Source organism: Pimephales promelas, chromosome 16 (genome assembly GCF_988280905.1).
Source record: "Pimephales promelas chromosome 16, fPimPro1.hap1.1, whole genome shotgun sequence".
Lineage (NCBI taxonomy): Eukaryota > Metazoa > Chordata > Actinopteri > Cypriniformes > Leuciscidae > Pimephales > Pimephales promelas.
Window position 1 is genome coordinate 28,410,033 of NC_142784.1, and position 24,896 is coordinate 28,434,928.

The following is a 24,896-nucleotide window of genomic DNA, read 5'->3' on the forward strand; positions in this document are numbered from 1 at the left end:
GTCACTGTGTTTGCAGAGACTCTTTCTTTCGGCTACATCGATACGCCAGACTAGAGGCGCTTGAAACTTTTACTCACACCATTCCTTTAAAACCAACATTCGCCATCTTCTGGAACTCATGTACAACCTGATTTTTATCACTTAAAGTATGTTGCAATTCTCGTGAGTCCATCAGGTAAAACTGGTTAAGTAAGTATAGGGCAGCCCAATAATTTGTAATGTAACATTCATACATAAAAAGTGCAATTGTTAACCAGTTTTGGGTCATTGAAGATTCAAAGTGCCATTTCTAACATTCTTTAAAATATATTTAGGGTGAGTAAATGACAAATGTTCTCATTTTTGGGGGAACTATCCCTTTAAAATGTTAATATCAAATGATACAAGCTTTTGAGGAACATTTATATGTTGTACTGGTTAAGTGTAAAGACAGAAATATTATATCTGTTTATTTTATTTATTATAATCACTGTCATCCAATAAGCATTATTCTATTTATATGAGCATTCTTAAATATGGTATAAAAATGCGCTTTCAAGCTAAATGAAACTGGTCATAAGATACATACAACACAACACACTTTTTTATTGGTTTTATTGGTTTTAGGGGCCATTCACACAATTTATTTATTTATTTATTTTGCGAACTGTCCCTTTAAAAACGTGAGACACAGGGCAGTGGAATTAGAAATATTACATAAAGATTTAAATAAAACACAAACATGGGCCAACACAAAGTCTAAAATATGTATCTTTTACCAGTAAATGCAGATACTACCACTAGATGGAAGCATTATTACACAAACTCAAAGAGTTCAACGCCAGCGAACAGTGAAAGAACTGTGCTTTATTCACTTCCCTTTATGAATATGAGGACAGCCTGCGGTGTCCCTCACAGAACCTTTGAGAATGGCCTTCTATATCTGAACAACACAAAAACAAGCAAGCAGGTTTCCAGAAACCTAATATACTTTAAAATAGAATTTATTTCTGTGATGCAAAGCTAAATTTTCAGCACCATTACTCCAGTCTTCAGTGTCACATTATCAGAAATCATTATTTTTATTGGAAACACTTGTGCGGTTTAATATATATTTTTTGGAACCTGGGATAGAATTTTGATGAATAAAAAGTTAAAAAGAACAATAATAAAAAGAATCTTTTTATTATTTTGAATAAAAAGATTTTTATTCAAAATAAAAATCTTTTCTAACAATTTAAATTTTTACTATCACTTTGTATCAATTTAACACATCCTTGTTGAATAAAAGTATTCATGTACAAATTTCCAGAAAAGAAAGAGAGAAAAAAATGAACCATTTCTAGGGTTTACAAAGAATGATGCTAGAGGTCAGAGGAGAATGGGCCGACTGATTCAAGCTGATAGAAGAGCAACTTTGACTGAAATAACCACTCGTTACAACCGAGGTATACAGCAAAAGAACATGGATCCATCATGCCTGGTTACCACTATGCAGGCTGGTGGTGGTGGTGTAATGGTGTGGGGGATGTTTTCTTGGCACACTTTTTACGGTATTTGTTAAAAAGAATTCTATTGTAAATAAATGCTGTTCTTTTTTTAAAAAAACTTTTCATCTCAGGTTATGAAAAATATCATCTCTGTAATAAATATAATAAATCAGCATGTTTCCAATGGCATCTGCTGTAAAGCTGCGTAATGATCCGTTACAGGTTTTTTTTGTGTGTAATGAATTTTTTTATTTTTGCATCGTATTTTTGCGTCATCAGACCAATCCAAAAAACACATTAAATAACAGTACAACCCACTGAAGAGATGCATGTATATCCCTTAAAGATGGCGCTGCTGTGAATAAGGTCTATAGCCTTTTCATTGCTCATCTTTGTTTATCATGTCTGCCACTAGTGTTGCCGATCGGCTCATCTGGAAAAGTTCAGGTGTTCCCGATGGCCAGCCAAACTACTTCACAGCCAATCACAGACCTGGAACTTCATCCCCGCCTAACGCTATTGTTAATGCAGCTCTCGGAAACAGGAGCTCCGACAAAACCCGAGTGAAATTTCATTACTACTGCCATTTTCTGGCTCATCAGTGACATAATGCAAGTTTATCCGACTCACGAGGGAAATGGAAGATAGATGCAGAGCGCTTCTCTCTGTACTACATTAAAGGCCAAACATACATCACACAAGTGTCAATGAAAGCGGATGATTTACACGGAGCATCAGTAAGAGGAGACGGAAGAATAATGCGCATAAAAAGAAGGCATTGTCCACATGTGACCTTGTGTGGGAAAGTGAGGTCGCAGCTTCCTTCAGCCACTCTTCAGTTCCACACAGTCACGGAGGTGATTAATGACGGAGACTTGATTAGCTCAAAAGACGAGCGAAACAAAGCGGTCCCAGCGCTCCAGTTGACTCCCCCCGTTTAGATTAACACATTCAATTCAAGAACTCTAATGAAAATGCCATTGGTCAGGATGAAAGGTACGATTAAGGACAACGTCCTCCTTCAAATTCACAATGGTCCTTGTGGAAGAGGCAGATATTTATGCAAAGTGGCCCTCTCAAAGCTTTTAGCAAAACAGAGAGGGATTTTAAGCCCTTTTGCTGTTGCATAAAGGTAAACGAGGTGTTCAGAACTCGTTTGGAATAGGAATGTTTTCTTGAGCAGTTAAAATGGGGCCCTTTGCAACAGAAAGTGATCAAATAGCTTTTCTGCTGGTATTGTACACTGATTATATGGAAACCAGGTCCTACCTCAGAGTAAAAAAAAAATCTTACAATTGCATCTTTTTTTTTTTTGTAATTGAGACTTTATATCTTGCAGCGTGACTATTTCACATTTGTGTTTTTATTCTGACATTGAGACTTTGAATTTACGGTGCGTTCCATTTTCCTCGTCTTATCTGAGAATGACGTCATGGTTTTATGAGACACAAGTGCTAATAAATACTCTCACCTAAAGGATTATTAGGAACACCTGTTCAATTTCTCATTCATGCAATTATCTAATCAACCAATCACATGGCAGTTGCTTCAATGCATTTAGTGGTGTGGTCCTGGTCAAGACAATTTCCTGAACTCCAAACTGAATTTTAGAATGGGAAAGAAAGGTGATTTAAGCAATTTTGAGCATGGCATGGTTGTTGGTGCCAGACGGGGCGGTCTGCGTATTTCACAATCTGCTCACTTACTGGGATTTTCACGCACAACCATTTCTAGGGTTTACAAAGAATGGTGTGAAAAGGGAAAAACATCCAGTATGCAGCAGTCCTGTGGGCGAAAATGCCTTGTTGATGCTAGAGGTCAGAGGAGAATGGGCCGACTGATTCAAGCTGATAGAAGAGCAACTTTGACTGAAATAACCACTCGTTACAACCGAGGTATGCAGCAAAGCATTTGTGAAGCCACAACACGCACAACCTTGAGGCGGATGGGCTACAACAGCAGAAGACCCCACCGGGTACCACTCATCTCCACTACAAATAGGAAAATGAGGCTACAATTTGCAAGAGCTCACAAAAATTGGACAGTTGAAGACTGGAAAAATGTTGCCTGGTCTGATGAGTCTCGATTTCTGTTGAGATATTCAGATGGTAGAGTCAGAATTTGGCGTAAATAGAATGAGGTCATGGATCCATCATGCCTTGTTACCACTGTGCAGGCTGGTGGTGGTGGTGTAATGGTGTAATGGATGTTTTCTTGGCCCACTTTAGGCCCCTTAGTGCCAATTGGGCATCGTTTAAATGCCACGGCCTACCTTAGCATTGTTTCTGACCATGTCCATCCCTTTATGGTCACCATGTACACATCCTCTAATGGCTACTTCCAGCAGGATAATGCAACCTGTCAAATGTATTGTGTATTGTGTAACATGTATTGTGATGTCCCAATGTGACTAGCCTATATCTCACATTTGGAACTTGGTTTCTCACATTGGCGCTTTCTAACTTAATACCTCACAACTGCTAATTTATTTCTCATATTAGGGGCTTTATATCTCATAACGTGACTCTTGAAAATAGGTCAACGCCATTTGATGAACTGAATCAATATTGAACTGAATTCTGCTGAATGAGAATAACTTCATCTCACAATTACATTTGATTCTTGAGCCGAAAATGGGTTTCCATAGTTTACCAAAAAAAAAAAAATTACTCGACACGAACTGGTGAGTTACATAACACTTTAATAGAGTAAGCAATGAATAAGTATATCGATGCGTGAGGATGTGGTTTGTTGTCTGTTTTCGAGCACTTTAGAGACTTGATCCGTTAATCTCAGTGGTAAAGATGTCACTGTCACTAGACAAAGCCTTTTTAAACATCTCTATATACAATCACTGCATTAAGCCTGACAAGTGCAAATTTGCCTGCAATCAATGACTGTGAAAGCACATCCAGACTAACACGCAAATATATACCTTAGAAGCACTACGAGTTGCATACATCTCATTATAAAAGGGACTAGTTCTGGCTTCTGATTGGTCAAATACTGATCCTGCAGAGTTTCTCCCCATTGTTTTGCGTTCCCTCGCAAAACTTTTAAGAGTTTTAAAAGGGGCTCTTTATGTTAGGGGCTTTTGGGGCTCTGTATAACATTTAGTCGTGATAAAAAAAAAAAAAATTGTGATAAAATATTATTTAGTACTAACTATGATGCGAAACACCTCATCATATCATTGCATGGGACCCGTAGAGTATTACTATGCCTGTTGGATATCAATATTCTGTCAGGAACTTTATCTTCTGGTGAAATGATAAATACATTTGAATAAATATGCATGATATCTAATGTTGTTGACATTAATTAAATAACATTTATTTTCTCCATATACATTTAGAAAAATTCTTCAGTAAAGACATTTAAGCTAAACCAAACCTTTTCAAGACCCAAATGACTCAAAGCAAAATTATAATCGACAAATAGAAAACAAATATCTTGAATGATCCGCTCATCCCATGAAGAATTGCACATTACAAACTGTAACTGAATCGACATTAAGTCTTAAGCAAGACTGATTAAGCTTGTTTTTGTGGTAATGCTCATTTAAATGCTAAAAATTGAGAATTGAATATGATTTCACTTCCAAAACTCTGTTGAGCTCTGTGAGAGCAAGAAACCAGCAGTCCTTTGTTTCTAGAAGTGCTTTATTTCAGTTAATATGGCTTTCACACACAAACAGCCCAGTGTTTAACATTGCACACAAACAAACGTTGACCATCACAACAAGATAACTTTTACATTTGACTGCTTTTGTTTTAAATTTTCATAAATAAAACCATTCGACAATAACTGCTGTATTTTCGAAATAACAAAAATCATGTAGAATAAGCGTAAACCTTTATTCAAGACGCTTTCTGGAAAGCCATTTCTCAGTATAACAGGTTCAATTACTGCACATCTACAAGCATCAATTTCATAAAGGGACATTTTAGATTCTCTGAATCACGAAACCACAAGAGTTTCCTATGATGCTTTGATAAGAGAAGCTTCCGGATAATAATGCATGTGTTTCTGCACACAGACTTGTTTTTGGATCTCTAACAGTGCTACAAAATGATTATTATAAAACATGAATTTCAGATATTGATTTTGACTGTCTTCTAACAGAAAATTAATGAATTATTATTAGCGCAAGCTATATTATATCTGTATTAATACAGCTTTTATTTAAAAAAAAAAATCTAATTTAGTAAGTGAAATTAATATAAAATCCTGGTTGTGATTGAAAACATTTTGAAGGCACTGAAAAACAGCCTGTCATAACTTATAACTTAGATCTTATGACTTTACACAGAGGTTATGTATTAAAATATATAATTCAACTGACATCCTTCTCGAATGATTGTTTTAACTAGGATGAATTAATACACGGTTCATTCTCATATTTTTACAGAACAGTTCCCATCCCATCAAAAAGTGCTTGAGTCATATTCGAATTAAATAGCAGACAGATCACACTTATTGTCAATTAATTATATTTACTTTTCACAATTATTTACGGCATTAATAATACAGTGCTGACAAATATTGCTAATAATACTGGCCACAGTGATTGTTGAATAGTAATTTCACACTTTACCACAGAAAAAAATAAACCTAGGCATTTGAAAAACAGATATATTGGGGTTATATTGATTTCGATTACGCATTGATCTAAGTTAGAGCTTCTTCATCATTAATATATGAACAATGACAGGAAAAGTTACCCGAGATGAAATGGCCAAGAAGGTATTCATAACATCTTGTACTCAATTGAGTTTGGTGGCAGTTCCCAGGGAAAATGTGTGCTTTCTAAAGGATCATGGCAAACACGCTGTGAATGAAGGTAGGTTGAAGCGTGCTGGCTTTCCATCTCGCGGTGAATCGCTGATTGTGCTTCACTAGCAGTAATCGATTTCCTCGTTGGCCAGAACAATAGCGGTTCTGCAGGGAATGTAAACCTGAGAGAGTGGAAGAGCCAAAGACAGAAAGAGATCAAAGGGACTCGGTTGAGGCAGTGTAGCACATTTTGAAACAATGCATAACAGAAAAAAGTGTCGATGTCTAAAGCACTGTGGAATGTGGAAAAGTTTCAAGCCAAAGTTAGACAACAGAGGCTCAAGTGGAATCGGCGTGTGTTTTTCACATTCATGAGGCGAAAATATGCAAAAGTGTTTAATAAATGTACATGACAGGGACGTGCAGGAATTTGAGTTTGAATTCATTATCAGCCTTAAGCTAATTCAGTAAAAATTCAATCATCTCATCTCACTAAAGATTTTCCTTAACTACAAATCAGCTGTACATTAAAAATGAGAAGTTGTTTGCAATTTGAATTTTTGCATTTAAAGGGTAACCCTGGTCAGAGCCTGACTCCACCCACTGACAATATTTGAAAATGCTGAAAAAGTGGGCAGACCCCAGCGGAGATAGAGGGGATGCTAAAATAGATGCTAAAACACACTATCCTGATCGTTTTCAAAACTCACAATTCCAATTCCGGACACGCTACAGTGGTTTTGACGACACAAGATGGTTTTTATACTGCCACGGGCGTTACGTCACCAAACCTGCGTATGTCACGAAGTGCGGAACATCCAATAGGAAAATTCAACTGCAGTAGCCACCGTTCAACCTGAAGAGGGCAGCACTAAGACGTTTTTACACCATATATTGTAGAAATAGAACACTTTATAAACAAATGTCAAAAAAGTTACTCGAATCAATGACTGGTATTAATAAAGATCCATTCTTACAGATCATTAACTAAAAAAAGTTGGTTTAGTGTATAGTTACTCTTTAAGCATACATTTGTGAAAACTTAAAAAAATGCACTAAATTATTTTTAGGGTCCAAGACAAAGAAATCCGTCTTTTAACGTGTTAAGTTTTAGAAATGTTATCTTTGTATTCATGTTGGTTTCATATGGTTGTTCAAAAGAAAAGTTTCAATTTCATGACTTAAAGTGGTTATATGTAAGATTTTACGGTAACGCTTCCTTTTACAGTCCAGTTACCCATGTAAATACTATGTCCTTGTTTTAGTAACTACAATTACTGGGTAATAACTAGCAGTGTTGTAGTCGAGACCACCTCACTCGAGTCCGAGTCGACACCGAGACCAGAGAGAGTCGAGTCCGAGTCAAGACCGAGTCCATAGAGAGTCGATCCGAGACCTGAGACGGTCGAGTCCGAGTCGAGACCGAGACCAGTGAGGGTTGATTACCTAATTTACTTTTATTTACTTAGAGAAATCCTTTTTTTTTTTTTTTTTTTTTTTTACTGAATTTACTTAGAGTTTAAAAAATATGATCAGTTTAGGGTAAAAAGGCCACATAGTAGGTGGTGTTAAAAGTAATTTTATTACAATTTGTCATGCGCAGTTGCGCACTAGAAAATCACCAATCACTGGGCGTGTCAATCAATTTAAAGAAATATTTTATTAACATACATTAATAATCATGAAAAATATTTTTAATTGAACTCGAGTGGACTCGGGAATAATTCCGAGTCCTAAAAAAAAAATGTTCGAGTACGAGTCAATTCCGAGTCCAAATGGACACCATTAAAATATGGTCTCGAGACCGAGTCCGAGACGAGTCCGAGTCTCGAGTACTACAACACTGATAACTAGTACTAACCCTGAACCTACCTCCTACCCCTGTTCCATGTAGTTATCTTATATTAGCAAGTACTTTCTAGGTAAGTACACTGTAAGTACTGTACTGTAAAAGGAAGCGTAACCGATTTTACATGCATTGATGATTTCACCGACAGTTTGTCTATGAAATTCTGTAGACTGATTTTTTAATTAAAACATCCGAAGCATGTGACATCAGGTGTAAGAATTGAAAAAGTAAACGTTTAGCAGGAGTGTGTTACTTTCGGTTTCCAGTGAACCATTCAGATTGCTGTAGGCAGATGCTAAAGGCTGCCAAGAATTGGAAATATGGAGAGAACGGCGCAACAGAAAATCTTTGTAGTCAACGTTTCAAACTGGAATACCACGAACAGTGTTTTAGGCCAAAAATAAGGGAAAAAATGAAAGAAACGGTCATTCTGTCAGTTAATTGGGAAGATACGGAAGAGAGAGCACCTTCTGCCAAACATCCCGAAGCAAAACATTTTCGCTTGCTGGTAAGAAAGATGTTGCCATAGTATTTTTTACCATAATGCTGTTTAAAGAGAAGACAAAATATGATACAATTTTCAGTGATAAACCTACCCTTACGATAAGTGTTCTGTTAATAACCCTCTGTCAATCCGACTGTCCGTGGGCAGGAGATACAAAATTACGGAAGTATAGTTTTCCTGAAAGCCCAGGAGCTGTTAAAATTCACTGGACGGTGTGTTTCGTGTTATCCGACGGACTTTTGCTTCTCGGTTTAGGTAACACAGAGAACGAGAAAACATTGTTCATTAAAGCCCCGTTCACACTACACGCGACTTTGTGGCTGCGCTGGAGGGCGTTCCCCACTACTGGTTGCCTAGTAATGTTTGTGAGTGACATTCACGGATGTTACTCTATGTTAGACAACAAATGCGTTTTATTGCCACTACAAACAAATATTTTGGAAGGAAAAGTCTAAATATAAATGGAATCAGTACATAAAATGCATGATATTAAAGATGAACGAGAAACATTGAGTGCTCTTTGCCATCGCGGCTATTTAAAGGGATGGTTCACTTTGAAATGTATTTTTGATATGTTTTAGCTTACCTCAAGGGGATCCAAGATGTAGGTGTCTTTGTTTCCACAGCATTTTCAATTTTGACATTTTTTGGTCAAACCGTTGTTGTCTATCAGTCATAAACTGGAGGTGAAGGGGGTCCTCAATCGGTTCACCTCAAAGAGTATGCACAGAGAAGTCCAAATTAAACATGATTTAATGACTTGTAAATGTAAGTACACATTGATGGCCTAAGACACGAAACGAGCGGTTTGTGTGAGAAAACGAACAGTATTTATATCGTTTTTACCTCTTGTAATCACGGTCACGTTCAAGCGATGTGACGGCGAGGGCGCTTCGGTCTGCGCATGCGCTGGAAATGATCGCTTGCGCGCCTACGCCACTCTTTGTTTATACAGAGATTTTGGAAGTTTTATCTTTCACTAAACATATTTAGATATACGGGAAACCGCAATGGAAGAGGATTTCGGTATATCTAAATATGTTTAGTAAAAGGTAAAACTTCCGAAATCTCTGCGTAAATATTGTGTGACGTCACACGCAAGCGATCACTTCCGGCGTGACTTTGAACTGATTCAGTTCGGTTCAGTTGGACATTGAACAACTGATTCAGATCACCTGGATAACACGAGGTAAAAACGATATAAATACAGTTCGTTTTCTCACAAAAAACGCTCGTTTCGTGTCTTAGGCCATCAATGTGTACTTACATTTACGAGTCATTAAATCATGTTTAATTTGGACTTCTCTGTGCATGCTTTTTGGTGGACCCCCTTAGCCTCCAGTGTATGACTGATAGACAACAACGGTTTGACTGAAAAATGTCAAAATTGAAAATACTGTGGAAACAAAGACACCTACATCTTGGATGCCCTTGAGGTAAGATAAAACATCAAAAATTAATTTCAAAGTGAACTATCCCTTTAACTGCAGCAAACGGGCAAATACCGGTCTATCTGGGTTCCCAAAACCATTCAGTCATGGAGTCAGTATGGTGAACACCACTGTATGTACACAGAGATATATCATCCATTATAGGACAGTTTCTGACTGCTAAAATGAGCCTCGGTCAGACTTAGCACTGAAGAGTGACGCGCTCCACTGACTTCACTCCTATTGGTTGTCGCTTGCGAAAATCGCTCTTCATTTGCATAAAGTTAAAAATTTCTCAACTTTGTCGCGTCGCTGGACGCGCCCCTCCGGTCGCCACCACGCGTGTCGCCGGAAGTCGCCTGTTTATCATTGAAAATGAATGGTATCGTGTCGCTTGGTCACATGTAGTGTGAACGCAGCTTTATACTACCGACGTTGTAAAAACACAAAATCGGCTAAGTTACACTGTAATTATAGTGATCTGAATTAGTTCAATTGACCTGTTATCACTCATCATTGAAATTCACATTGAGCTTTCTCCTTGTAGGTGGGCCCAACACGTGAGCCATTCCTGCACAATCCTCGACAGGAATCAGCCAAATGTTTGTTCACACTGCAATCTTCAGCACGCAGCCCTGACCCATCGAGCGCCGTTCCTCTGTAAGGAAGCTTCCCTCAGGACTCACATCTCAGTATCTCCTCCCTCGCCCAACGAGAACACCTCAGAACATGTTTGCTCGCTGCCAATTCCTCCACAGAGCCACGGGAGCCGAACAGCTCGCAACCGTCATCGGTGACTAATTAAACCGAGTCGGAACTGCTGTGGAGAGAGAGCCAGATGACTGAGAGAGTGAATCACAGCACCTGTCTACACAAAAACCACCACCGCGCCACAGCCGCCGCGTGTCAACAACATTTACTTCCCAGAGCTGCGTAAAACAATGGTGACAAATGGCGGATTAATCAGCTAACAAAGAACAGCAGAGGTCTCTAATGTCATTATTATAGCACGCCGCACACACGCTGATCATTGCAACCAATGCAATATGAACCTCATTAATAGAATGTGATCCCTTCAAATTAGATTCTGGCTTTTGCATGTAGATGCGTCTGATTAAACGCGCAGTCGAGAATATGCAATGGGGATAAAGGGTTTGGACTCGAACTTAATTGAGATACAATTGGTATTAATTGCACTCAGTTTAAAACTAGGACGGCGTGCACAGTTGGGTCAATTACAAGATGCTCATCTGTTCATTTATTCAAAAATTCATTCAAATGCAATTCATACATACAATCACTTGAATATTCGACAGTATTTTATGATAATTTCTTAATTAACATTCATTTTGATTTTTTTTTGAAGGCATAAAGTCTCAAATGTCAGGGGGATGCGGTTGTCTTGATATTATAATGAAGAGAAAAAACCCTCATTAAAGAAGGAAACTAAGTTTTGTCAAAGTAATAGTATTCAACTAACTTTTGACTGCCAAATCAACCAACACACACAAAAAAATCAGAGATGGCGCAGACCCTTATGACTGTGTGTCAAGGTCATGAAGTCTTTAAATTAAGGCTGTAAAATGTGATGTGACGCCTTGTCATTAACAACTAAAACCATTAAAATTGGTTTTCACTTAAAAATAAAGCTACAACTGAAATAAAAATATAGAAATGGCAAAGAAAAAATAAAAGCCAATTCAAAATATCAATAAATAATATTATAGTATATAAATATTACTAAATCACACTGGTGTGACTCCACAAAAACACAGCTTTTTAATTAAAAAACATTAAATCATGTTTAATTTGGACTTCTCTGTGCATGCTCTTTGAGGTGGACCCCATATACCTCCATTATATGACTGATAGAAGGGAACGGTTTGACCTAAAAATATCAAAATTGAAAATACTGTGGAAACGAAGACACCTAGATCTTGGATGCCCTTGAGGTAAGCTAAAACATATCAAAAATTAATTTCAAAGTGAACTATCCCTTTAATTTAACGTTTTGTTATACTACTGTGACATTTAAGGGTCATAATGCTTTTTAGGTCCAAATTATTCCAAATGCTTGCTATAAGAACTGTGTAAAGGCTGGAATAGCAAGTGTCTGAAGGCCTTGACAGCACATGTGGTTTATTGTGCTTATGTAAATATTCAATGGCAGCTCAAGCGCTTTCTGCTTGAAGGACAGTAAATATTCTCTTTGTGATCAGCATGAGAGAGCATTTGAAAAGTAAACCAAAGGTACAGGAACTCTGCCTTGTACAGAACCTCGAATCGTGAACTTCGACTGCTTCCCCGGAGCAGGTTTGCGAGGTCCAGAGTTTCAAGGAAAACTCAGAAGAGCCTTTGAGGGCACGGCTTCACCGGGTTGATGTTCAGGCGAGCCGGATCAGTGCACATCATGCGCAAAACAAGCCTGGTTTCACGTGCCTCTGGGAGATGTCAGAGTCTTATGATGACCTTCTGAAGACGGGCACATCGTGTAACCTTAAAACAAGAACACTCCAAAAACAATCCGCTGCCTCTTTCTCCCCCTCAAACCCATGTTCTGCGAGTCTCTGGAGAACACACTTACCGACTAAACTCGCACACACCTGTCTCTTATCTCAGCCCTTTTCAAGTGCTTCTTGACTGAAGCAGAGCAAGAAGCTTCGGCTGGATACTGATTTGTGGTGCGTGGACACTGATGTTGAGGGCAAAAAAAAATAAAACGCTTCCATGAAACACGACACATCCAGTCGTATGCAATTAAATCCATCAATTTGAGACAAAGACAACAAACAAAAGGAATGTTTGTAGTGAACAGTGCATTTAAAAAAAAAAAATCAACAGTGAAAAGAATTTAGTATGAGATTGATTGATATGTAGGTAATGCTGAACTCCTACACTGAAAAAAATAATATGCTTTATCTAATCAATAAAATTGTGGCAACATATTACAAGCAATATTATTAATTAAATTGTACAAATTAGAATTAATTAGAATATTAATTTGAGTAACTATTACTCAATTCTAATTTGTTCAATTTAATAAATAATATTTATTAATTATATAAAGCACAATTTTATTTTATTCATTTTTACAGTGTAATTATTGCTCAGCAAAGCATGAATAGCAGAAAATACCGGATATATGGAGGCTTCGATAACTGCTGTACTCAAATATTTGGAAATTCTCACCATTTACAAAGCCTCATTATATTTCCTCCTATTTAGATAAACACAAACAAAGATTTTTGAGAAAATAATCCATCTCTGTGAGTCCATATAATGCCATTGAATGGCTGCCGCTTGGCTGACGCATGAAAAGCCACCCAGCGATTGTGACGGTGACCCCGTGGATGAATTGAAGTAAAAATCTTCTGAAGTGAAACGATATTTTCAGTTTTCAGTTTTCATAGCCCCCATTACGCATGAAGGTGTGCACAGCATTTTTTATGTAACTTTGAGTTCGGCTCAGCTTCCAAAGAAGCACGACTATAGTTAAGAGTTAAACTATAGTTTACTATAGACTATAGTTAAAAAACTTACAAACAACTATCATTTCACTTCAGAAGACACTCGTATGGACTACAGTCACGATCGCTGTGTGGTTGTTTTAAGCGTCAACCAAGCAGCAGCCATTCATTTTCATTTATGGATTATTTTCCTAAAACGTTTCAATGTCTGAAGAAAGTTATCTACTGTACATCTGGGATGGCATGAGGGAAAATAAATGATGAGAATTTTCATTGTTTAGGTTCACTATCCCTTTAAGTACATGTAAAATATACTAATTAAATATCATTTTTCAATTATTTTCATGAGGAGATCTTGGGAATTTTCTTCAAAGACAAACTCTAAGAGCTGAAAACTTTTTTATGGTTTATTCTAAAGATAATAAATAATCCAAAACTGCAAATTATGAACAACTAGAAAGTTCACTGCCGGACATTATTCATATACCAATTTAGTGAATTTCAAGTTTCTGATGGAGGATCGAGCGAAGCAGTCTTGTTAGCTCTGGAAAACCTCAAAAGGGGTGATTCACCGCCGTTCCGTAATTAGCGTCTCATGAATATCATTGGAATTCAAACAATCCATTACATATGCAAAACTTTAGGAAACATTAAAAGCGCAGACGACGCTCGCACCAAATGGACGCCTGGGGCAAGGAATTCATATTTGTTCATCATTGCAAAGTGAAAGGGTAGAATTTTCCACTCATTTGCTGCTCGGCGCCTCTGCAGTCAGCCTGCCCCACACCTGATTCTGCCGAATGCGTCGCTTTAAGAGCACGACGTGTCAGCCTCTGCAACGCCTTCAGACAGCAAATGAGTTTATTGTCACTCATGGAAACGGAGGTGGTGAGCTGATGGACCCATTAAAGGGAAGAAACAGCAAAGAGGGAGGCAAAGTTTACGCACGCCGGCATCGACTTTGAAGTTGCGGCCCTTAAATAAATCATGGAGAAAAATTGAGCAGAAAGGGTCCATACTGTGGCACCTGCCAACAGTCACGATGATTAATTTCTATCTTATGCAGGTGTGTCAGCTCCGAGCTGCAGAAAAGACAAATATCAGAGCGAAATCTCCCAAAGAATACCGCTCTGTTGTCTCGCTTTATTCCCTGCTGGGAATGCTACTGGTCACACACTTGTTAAAATAAACTTTGTGTTTGGCAGAAAGTGGGTGGGAAGCGATATGGGGGTTTCTGAATTAATAACGTGCGGCAAAGAAAGAAAAAAGAGATTGTGTGATTTTAGGGGTTTAATTGATGAAGGGTGTCTTAATGCAGCTGGGGCTTCCAGAGGAGATAAAAGAGGAGGTTTTGCACAGGGAGCAGAAAGTCTTGGGCAGAACTCAATGCAGTTTAAAACAAGCTGCAAACTATGCACTCTCGTCAGTCGCGCTTATAAGGCTTCAATCTTAAAAATACAGGTTCTTCATTGCAACATGAAATCATCATGACATTTGTGTAAACATAAACGCCACTTTCAAGTCAAATGGCGTGTTATCTATACGCATTTTGAGCTATCCGCGTGTATGCGTGTGTCTACGCCGTTAAATGTCCGAGCGATATTTTTCATAAATGGTCTTAGAGGAGTTCACTTTAAAAAAAAACTTTTGCTGATAATTTACTCACCCCCATGTCATCCAAGATGTCCACGTCTTTCTTTCTTCAGTCGAAAAGAAATTAAGTTTTTTGATGAAAACATTCCAGCATTTTCTCCATATAATGCACTTCATTGGGAACCAAATGAGAGTTTCAGAGGGCTTTAAAGGTGGAATACCTAAGATTTAGATGCCGCTAGAGGGCGCTACATTCAAAACAACAACAACAACGGCTTTGCTTGATGATGGCGCGGAGGAACGCGGAATGATGGGAACTGTTGTTTTCAACTCCACCGTGGATAAATCAGTCAGACGGGAATCGAAAATTAGTTGTCATGGATGAGGTAAAGTTCGATTTCTATAAATGTTGCGTTTAATGAAACAAGCTGACGTTTGTTGCTTGATAGATGCTAACGCACAACTACAACTTCCGCATTTGTTTAGGACTACACGTAGTACGAGCGGAAACCGAGGTATGACGCGATTGACTGGCGACTCCCAGCTCACCCCTGCTCACACGCCCCGTTTCCTTGGTTAAAATCTAAATTTTCTCGCGATTTAAACATTGTTTGAAACATTTGGAATATTGTAAGTTATCATCTTAACTAAATATATAACACTGGCCTTGTGATTTTGGGATATTTTAATGCAAAAATCTTAGGTATTCCACCTTTAAACGACACCAGACGATGAATAAGGGTCTTATCTAGGACCCTTCGAGTCATGATTAAAAAAAAGATTTGTTCATTTTGATGAACGAGTTCGAACAGGAGAGTCACGAACACGCATCACAGAACAGAGCAAGGCGAGCATTTGTGCTTATGAAGCTTAAACTTTTTTATTTATTTTTGAAATGACCGATCGTTTTTCTAGATAAGACACTTATTCATTGTCTGGTTTCATTTAAAGCCCTCTGAAGCAGCACTGAAACTCTCATTTGGACCTTGAACCGTTTGGTTCCCATTGAAGTCCATTATATGGAGAAAAATCCTGGAAAGTTTTCATCAAAAACCTTCATTTCTTTTCGACTGAAGAAAGAAAGACATGGATATCTTGGATGACATGGGGGTGAGTAAATTATCAGCAAGTTTTTTTTAAAAGTGAACTACTCCTTTAACCCCAGTGACGGGTAGGTTTAGGGACGGGGTTGGGGTAGGTCATATATTTATATACACAGTAATGTAATGTTAAGCCAACGGTGTTCATAAACACGATGAAAAGCGATTGTGCGCGTCATGCACACGCCATTTCATGCGATCAGTCTTTTCATTGGCACCTATGGTTCCAAGAAGAACCATTTCACAAAAGGTTCTTCAAAGTGAAAATAGGATCATTAGATTTTTAAAATGTTTTTCGCACTAAGAAAAAAGGTTTTATTAGGAAGTGGTTACAGAGATTCTTTGGGGAGCCAAAAATGGCACCGCTGCATGTAAAACCTTTATTTTTACAATATTGACCATTTTTAGAGTGCGACGTTCACACTGTCAGCGTTTGAGATTGGCGATCGCATTTACAATGTGTGTGTCTCAAAACGTCCCATTCACACAGCAACTTCTATATTACTGTCTGTATGAATGTGCAACAGGAATCAAGCCCTTATTCTCTTACCCAGAATGACTAAAGTGATATCAAACATGGCGACGTCCATAAAACTTAAGTCTTATCACTTTTGACATGACAAGTCCAATTGAAGCTGCAATATTTATCAGTCCAAGTCTTCATTAACCAACAGAAGTGTTTATATATGGATGGAGAGTGGAGCATTCGAGTCGTGCGTAGAACACACAACTGAAGTGACTGGATCGAAAACACACACAGCTCAAATCTCCGTCGCTTTAAGTTACCGAAACCAGGCATGATGCAACAGTGTCTGTGTGTAAATACAGGACTGACAACCGTATTCTGTTGCTGTGTGAATGTGGACTAAAGCGTGTTGGGTTCACAAATAGCTCTGGCATGCAACCGAATGGAGCTGAATGGTTTTTAAAAATATGATCATGAATTTGTCACAAACGCTGCATGGACAGCTTTAGCAGCGGTGTTTGTAAAGAGGATGGATTTAAAAAAACTACTTTGAAAACATAAAAGAACTATAAATCCCAATATAAATGCTTTATATCATAAAATTAGTCTATTCTTGCTGTATCCATGGCCGCAACAGATCAAATGGGAGCATAAACTGCTGATTCTTTGGTGCAGAGTTCGGGGTGTGCATTAAATGGATCAATATAAATTCAGACTAATGCATCACTATCAATTTCACAGGGTTCAGGTCATATCTATTCAACTTCAGAACCGCAACATACAGAACATCCATATTCATATGCAATGAGGAAGCTACAGTACATCTCAAAACAATAGTTAAACACTAAAAACTTGATTTTCTGCAGAAAATAAGCAGCGCTAATAAATAAATATCCAGCTCTGATCCTTGACACTGCATATCAGTGTGTAGAAATCTTTTTTTTTTTCAATCATGTATTTAGCTTAGAGTTTGGCTACTTATTTTCTGCAGAGAATCAAGTGTTTAGTGTTTAACTATTGTTTTGAGATGTACTGTAGCAAAGACCTCAAGGCCTTTTCAACCCCTGAAATATTCCCAGAGTAGATTCAGCACATTTACTAGTATGAAAATGATACAGTTGATAAATAATGCAGATTTAATAAATGCCTATTACAGTATCGGATCACCTAGCACTATATCAGATAGCACATGACGACTGCTAGCATGAGTAATTTGATACTCACACGTGGCTTTGTTCAGGAGCATTTCACTGGCTGGACCAACTGAACGAACACACTTTCACTGAATGAGTGACACTGAACTAAACATCTCGTAAATATTGTTATTGTTATTTTGTTTATTTCAAGACTCACACACCTGCAATGTAGCCCATGTAACGTAAGTCAATTACTCAAAATTGTGATTAACCCTTGTGCATCAATTAAAAAAAGTTATACATAGGTAAAAAGAGGACAAAAATGTCCATGTCAAAAAACTGTCATAACAATTTGACGCTTTGGAGCACAGACTTAAGTTTGGTATCATTTTAAAGAAGACCCTTTGCAGATTATTTCTGAAGTAAAAAAATAATAATAAGTAAATCCAAAAAAAAGTTATATAGGTATAAGTTTATGAAAATTATTTATAAAATAATATTTTATATAAAATATATATTTTTTAAATCAGGTTGAACTCAAAACTACAATAAAATCAAAGCCATAAATCTAAATAGGTTGTGTTCCAAATTTGAGGATGATATCTCAAAAAATGAGCTTTCGGTAACAGTTTGTTTGGGCGTAGTAACATATTTTCCCCATTGGGTCCCAGCAAAACCCCACTGGTGCTCACAGTGATTGGATCTGAATTTGCAGTTTTTCTCTCTCAGTCTGACAAACACACACATGCGCGCACACACACACACACATATTTTTTTATAACACACATACTAACCACACTCTGACATCCATACCAACACACCGACACAAATATCGTTGCATAATTTATCCAGTTGGCTCTATAGTATGCCGAACCAGAAAACAGGAATAAAGCGACATTTGTTTTATAGGCCAAACTTAAAAAAAACGACACCATCTGATAAAAAATAGTAAAAAATAAAATTTTGAAGCCTTGCCATCAGAATGAAAGCCTCTTAACAAAGATTGCATAATTTTATAGTTAACTGAACCAGGGATTAAAAATGGCAGTTTTAATGGGTTTCAATGGGGACATTTTTGTCCAAAAGGTGCTGAGAGGGAGTATTTTTTGTACCTAATGCAAAAAATATTTTTTTTAAGAAAATGACGGTGAAATAGTAAAATTCCAATAAAAATACACACCTGTGCCAAGTTTTTTTGCAGTTAGCTTTAACACAGACAAAGTGATCAAAAAAACAAAACTGAAAAGGACAAAAATGTCCACAAGGATGCACAAGGGTTAAGCACCTATACATTTTTGCTGTCTAATGTAATCTTTCAATTCATTGACCTTCTTAAAAATATCACCCTTTGTTCTGCAAAGAAAAAAATAAGTCAACGAGATGAGGGTGAATATATCAGATTAATGAAATCATTGCTTGGTCCCAAGCTGTTACACAACTAAGACAACAAACATCAGTTATGTACATCTTTAATTTGACACTTTTCACCTACAAGCTCAAGATTGTTCTACACGCTCTGCTTAACAATAACAAAACTATGTTGACAATAGGACAAGTCAGCAAAACGGAAAGTTTGCTTTTGAATTTTTATTAAATCGTCAGCAGGCCCTTAGGTGAGGAGACGACGAGGGAGGCGACAAAGAAAAGAGGAGAAGCGAGGGAGGAATGAACACTTGCATCACGAGCTACAGCCGGAAACACGGGTTTTAAATTTCACGCCATGCATTTAATTTCAATAAGGCCTCTGGTAAGAGAGTTCACAATATGACTGCTGAAACCCAAGAGATAGAAGAACTTATCTGATGGAGACTCGCTAGATCAACTGAACTATGACTACTACAGATAGTGTTGCACTTGACTTACATTTAATACTGCTCTGATAAAAGCCTAATACATAAAAGGAGCATCAATAACAGGAAGATTATATAGTGACTGCATGGTTTAAGATATGTAGTACATGCATTACCCAAGTAATGGATGCTTGAAAATGTTGTTCATTGCCCTAGTTCAATCACAAACTCTTGTCTTGAGCTTCAATAAATGCTCTTTCAGTCTTCAAACACTTTTCAGGAGGAGTTTTGCATGCTAATGCGGGAAAATAAAACCAGAAAAAATCTCAAAGCTATGATATATGGAAAAAGATGTCCTTTTTGATTTTTTTTTTGGATGTCTCATGTGTCTTACCACATGTCAGTATGGTTACTAGGATAAATGGTCAAATGCACTTCATGAAAATGCTCGTCTTTCTGGGATATTTTGTGTAAACATAGTATGTCTTGAATGAAATTGGTCCTGTGCATTTGACATTGTAATATATCACCTTTTTGATTCCAAAGATTCAAAGGCCCCATGAATTTTTCAGTTGGTACCCACAATTTGGTACCCACAACCCCATAAAATGCTTGGCATAAGTTAAAAAGAAAAAACAAAGATTACCGGTATTCATTATTAAAATACCCAGAGTTGTTTACTTCATTTACATAACCTTTCCAGGTCTAGAGTTCATACTTCTAAAATATCATATATCCAGACAAATGTTGCGAGTTCAGAGAATTAAAGATCATAAACATTCTGATTCATAGTTGCTTTAGCTTAGAGCCAGACCGATATATCGGCCGGCCGATATTATCGGCCGATATTAGACATTTTCCAAACTATCGATATCGGCAGTTATAATGGCCGATAAATTAATATTTCAAAAATAAAATAAAAACGGACAAAACACGCTTCTTCAATCATCTCTCCTTGGCCTGTTAAATTGAAAATGTATGTTTTACAATTTGCAGTGTGACGTTATCTATTGCTAAATTATGGCTCATCATAGACTAGCTAACCTGACATTGTAATTACAAGGTAGCTTTAGTTTATAAGGCAATGTAGGGACTAATTATTATTTTATTTATCAGAACTTTAATATATTTTGATGTTCCTCTGTTCTGTTGTGACGAAAGAGTTATTTTAGTTAAAACTCATAAATAACTACAAATAACTGTTAGGGAAATCTGTTAATGTTTTGTTGCGCGTTTCTGCGAAAAAATATATATATATCGGCCGATATATCGGATTTTAAAACCAAAAAATATTTGTATCGGTATCGGCCTTCAAAATCCTTTATCGGTCGGGCTCTACTTTGGCTAATTTTAAATCATTTAAGTCATTTTGAAGCCCATTACAATGTTTGTGAGACTCCCCGGTTGAGACCCACTGGTATAAATGTCCATTGTGTCGTTCATTTGATTCAAACAACAGTATTAAGAAGAAAAAACAAAACCGCATGGCTGAATTTATAAGACCTGACTCTCAGTCAAACTCCAACATCATCAGATCAGTATTCATTATATCTAATAATCATGTATTGAAGACCACACAAATTAAAGTAGGGTTGATTTACATGTAATTTCGTGAATCTTTGCATGAACTGATAATGTACTACTGTTAGATACATGAACACTGCTGTTTGTTTCATTTGAAGCTTTTAATTTGATCTAGTGTTTGTAATGTGTTGATTTAATCTTTATTTGATCACTGAACGTTTACTCGAGTAATCAAATGGGGATTTGTTTACTTGTTTTTAATTACTTGGGCAATGTTTACTTAATGAGATGTGCTTAAAGGCTACAATTGGTTTAATTTGATTTCTTCATATCTAATGTCACTTTTTTTCTGTGGTATTGAGGATACACACATTTTTCTCCACAATCAGCAAAGAAGAACAAATTCTGAATGGGCTAGGAGTGGTGTATTATGTGTATAGTTTATGCTAACAAATAGTATTGTGTGCATAGCATACCATCATAGAGTTGGGCCGATTGTTGAATTCCAATGGCTCAGTGAAGAAATCGGTGTTGTGATCCAGTCTTCCATGGCCTCCATACTGGGTTTCATCCGAGTCCAATTTGATCTTGTATCTGGAGCAGAGCGTGTTAAGGAACCAATACTGGATACTGGAGACATAAAATTACAGTAAAATGTGCCCTAGTTATCAAAATGCTTACACCTGATGGTCTTACAGGGACAAATGAACTTTCTTTTATCATTTATTCAAAGCAAGCCACCATCTGTACGGTGTCCACTCTGAAGTGTTCTGGATGTGAACAGGTTGCAGAATGCAGAGCAGCACTGCAAGTCGAAAGCACTGATTGCTTTGAGCTCCTCCGAGACAACGGCACACATTTGTCCCGTATAAAACCGATGAGCCACCACATCAACAATTCCAGGCAGAATTATTTATCCATTTCAAAATATTAATAATGTATTCCATAAAAAAATGTTTCAAACAACACCAATCGTGCACACACACGATTTCACTCTGTGCTACACTGACTAAATTAAATATTAAAAAAAAGTAATTGCCTAGACTCATGACCGGAATAAGAAATATTCTTTGACAGAGAGCATAAAAGAATAATGAAGACACATTTTGTGGAAAACTGGAAATCTATTTCATGCTTATGCGTTTTAAGTTTTGAGTGATCCCTAAAAAGCGGACATGCATCTTGAAAATTTAAGCGAGTGCAGGTGCTAAAACTTGCCGAACATCTGCAGTGCGGGATAGACATTAGACATTAAGTGGGTAATGTGTTGAAATGATTACCTGTTGAAACTGACAGCATGCCACAGATGCTGGACTTGTATTGAACAATTGTTTAAAGACAACATGAAGCAAGAAAAATCGTTTTTTAAATGAAACAATATCAAGGGGAAAATAATGTACGGTTAAAAACTGGTTAATAGATCTTTGCCTTACCAACGAGTACAAAAGAACATCACAAAACTCAAAGGCAGAGAAAGTTATTGCATTTTGAAAAAAAGATTTCAAAAACCTCTTTGCCCACGTATAACGTGCACTGATGAGTCATGCACAATAACATTAGGGACATTTATTCAAATAAATAGTAAAAAAAGACATCATGGCAGTGACTCTCAAGCAGGAATAAACAAATATATTATTCATATAAATATCCACAATTAAATAAACCGTTCTGTATAATAAAGAATAGAGAGATAAGTAAATAGGCTAAGTTTTTAAAAAGGGAGTAAAACACTCACATTATTGTGCAACAGGCAATATATTATATAAAATGTAATACTATTATTATGTAACTGTCCACTTGGAGTCATTTAAAAGGTCTTGATTTAATGAGTGTAAATGTATATTTGTGTATTTATAAAGACCCTTTTTTTAAACTACAACACTAACTAACCAAAAGTAAACAGAAATTTCTTAAAAATCAAATACTGACCAAACAACAACATGCATTGTAAATGATCAGTTGACCTAAAATAATTAAGTAAATAAACATCATGCGCAACTGAAAAAAGTCATGTGGAATTGTCAAGTACTTAACCCTTAAACCATATTCTGGACAAATGTGGGTAAAATAGTTTTGATTTATTTTTAAAAAAATACTTCCCTTGATCTGAGCGGTACAAGACTTGGCTACTTTTCCTAAGTGTGCCTCGTGAACACACACAATTTTTTTTTGACTCAATTCTACAATGTTAAGTGGGTGAAAAAACCCTCCTTAATCTTGTATTTGGGTCAAAAATGGGCACCCATAGAAATGAATGGGAAAAACTGTAATTTAGAGCATTCTAAAATAAGCCAAAATAAGACACCAGGCGACAGCAAAGTCACTTTATCTTTAGGTTTTTAGCTCTAAGAACTTATTGGAATGATATTTTAATGTAGTTAAAAAAAAAAATGTCAAAAAAAACCCCCATAAAAATAAGCATAATTTACACAGAAAATATGGTACTTTTTTGAAGTAAATAAATTCAAAAATACCCCCAAAATAAAAAAAAAACACCATAAATGGATAGACAAAACTTTATGGAAGACAGTGATATAACATTTATAATAAATAAAAATTAGGATCACACCTGAGTCCTCTGTGCCCACAATTACAGGATTAAGGGCTATAAAGTGAATACGGTAGAGGGCTACTATTTTCAATTACGCATGACATTTATTTACTTAATTTTAAGGCAACGGGTTTCCTCACATTTCGGAGTTATGGTCAACTAACCACTTTTTAAAGTGTAATAACAATAATAATAATACTTTTTTTTGTTATCGACATACATTTTTTTTTAGGAAATTTCTGTTTACTTTTGGTACCATGTTGAGTCGTCACTTGATGTTCCACAAAACAGGGTCCTTATGCAAGACCACCATATTATGTGTTACCATGTGTCAACAAATCTACAGGAAGCAAAACACAATGCGTTAAGTTTAGTCATGTGTCAAGCACAAAACCCCATCTCATTTTGCCATGTAAATATACAGCTTCACCTTCAACATGTAAGTAAACAACTGTATTCCTGTGGCACAAGGAAGGAAATAGACGGAGAGGCTGGAGTCCCCAGTCTCCCCACTCTTGCTCTCTCTCTCTCTCTCTCTCTCTCTGTTTACCTCTCAGGGGTTTAAACAGTTGTGAGATGTAACAAACATGCAGACAGGCGTCTAATTGGCTGCTTGAATAATCACCTCCTATCCCCATGGGCTAGCGGTGGGTCTTCATGTTATCCTCAAACGCTCTCTTACTCTGCCCTGGAGCTGGAGCGCACTTGGCTTTTACTGCCAGCTTGCCAGCTTTGATAGTGATGATTAAAAAGAAGTGTTGCTTGGCGTATTGTTCCTGCTGAGGATGACGACAGATGCCCCCCCCGACCCTACTCCCCCATACTCCTATTTGCATTGAATCTTCTCACCAAAAGAAAAAACTTCCTTTGTTATGGATATTTCGAGAGATGTTATCGGGAAGAGAGTGAGAAAAAACAAAATGATCTGATGCCTTGTTTTTTTCTGAGAGAGAATTATTGGGGGATTCATACAAGTTGCTTATACGTATGTCAGTTTTTAAACAAAAAGTACTCTTAAAAGTTCTTTTAAAGTGCAGGAAACACCTTACATTTATGTATTAATCACAGATTATTTAGCTCATTTTCATGCCATATTGCATCACTACCCCATGGTACTAACTAAGCTAAATGCTAACTAAAAATAAACACTGGTTATATAAGTTACAGAACCCTTTTGGGAAAACGGGCCTCAAACAACAATTGACCTATGGCTAAGCCACGCCCCCTCCACTCACTCGGA

General features: G+C 37.0%; 1 protein-coding gene across 1 annotated transcript in view; it reads right to left on the reverse strand.

Moving 5' to 3' along the window:
• Positions 1 to 5,824: 5,824 nt before the first annotated feature.
• The window catches only part of gbe1b (glucan (1,4-alpha-), branching enzyme 1b), a 157,878-nt gene continuing 138,806 nt past the window's right edge, over positions 5,825 to 24,896 (reverse strand). The window contains exons 15-16 of the mRNA XM_039670539.2: positions 21,582 to 21,699; positions 5,825 to 6,427 (exon numbers count right to left, since the gene is read on the reverse strand). Of these exons, the coding sequence (XP_039526473.2) occupies positions 6,368 to 6,427; positions 21,582 to 21,699 (178 nt within the window). The 3' untranslated portion in view covers positions 5,825 to 6,367. The remainder of the gene's footprint in view (positions 6,428 to 21,581; positions 21,700 to 24,896) is intronic.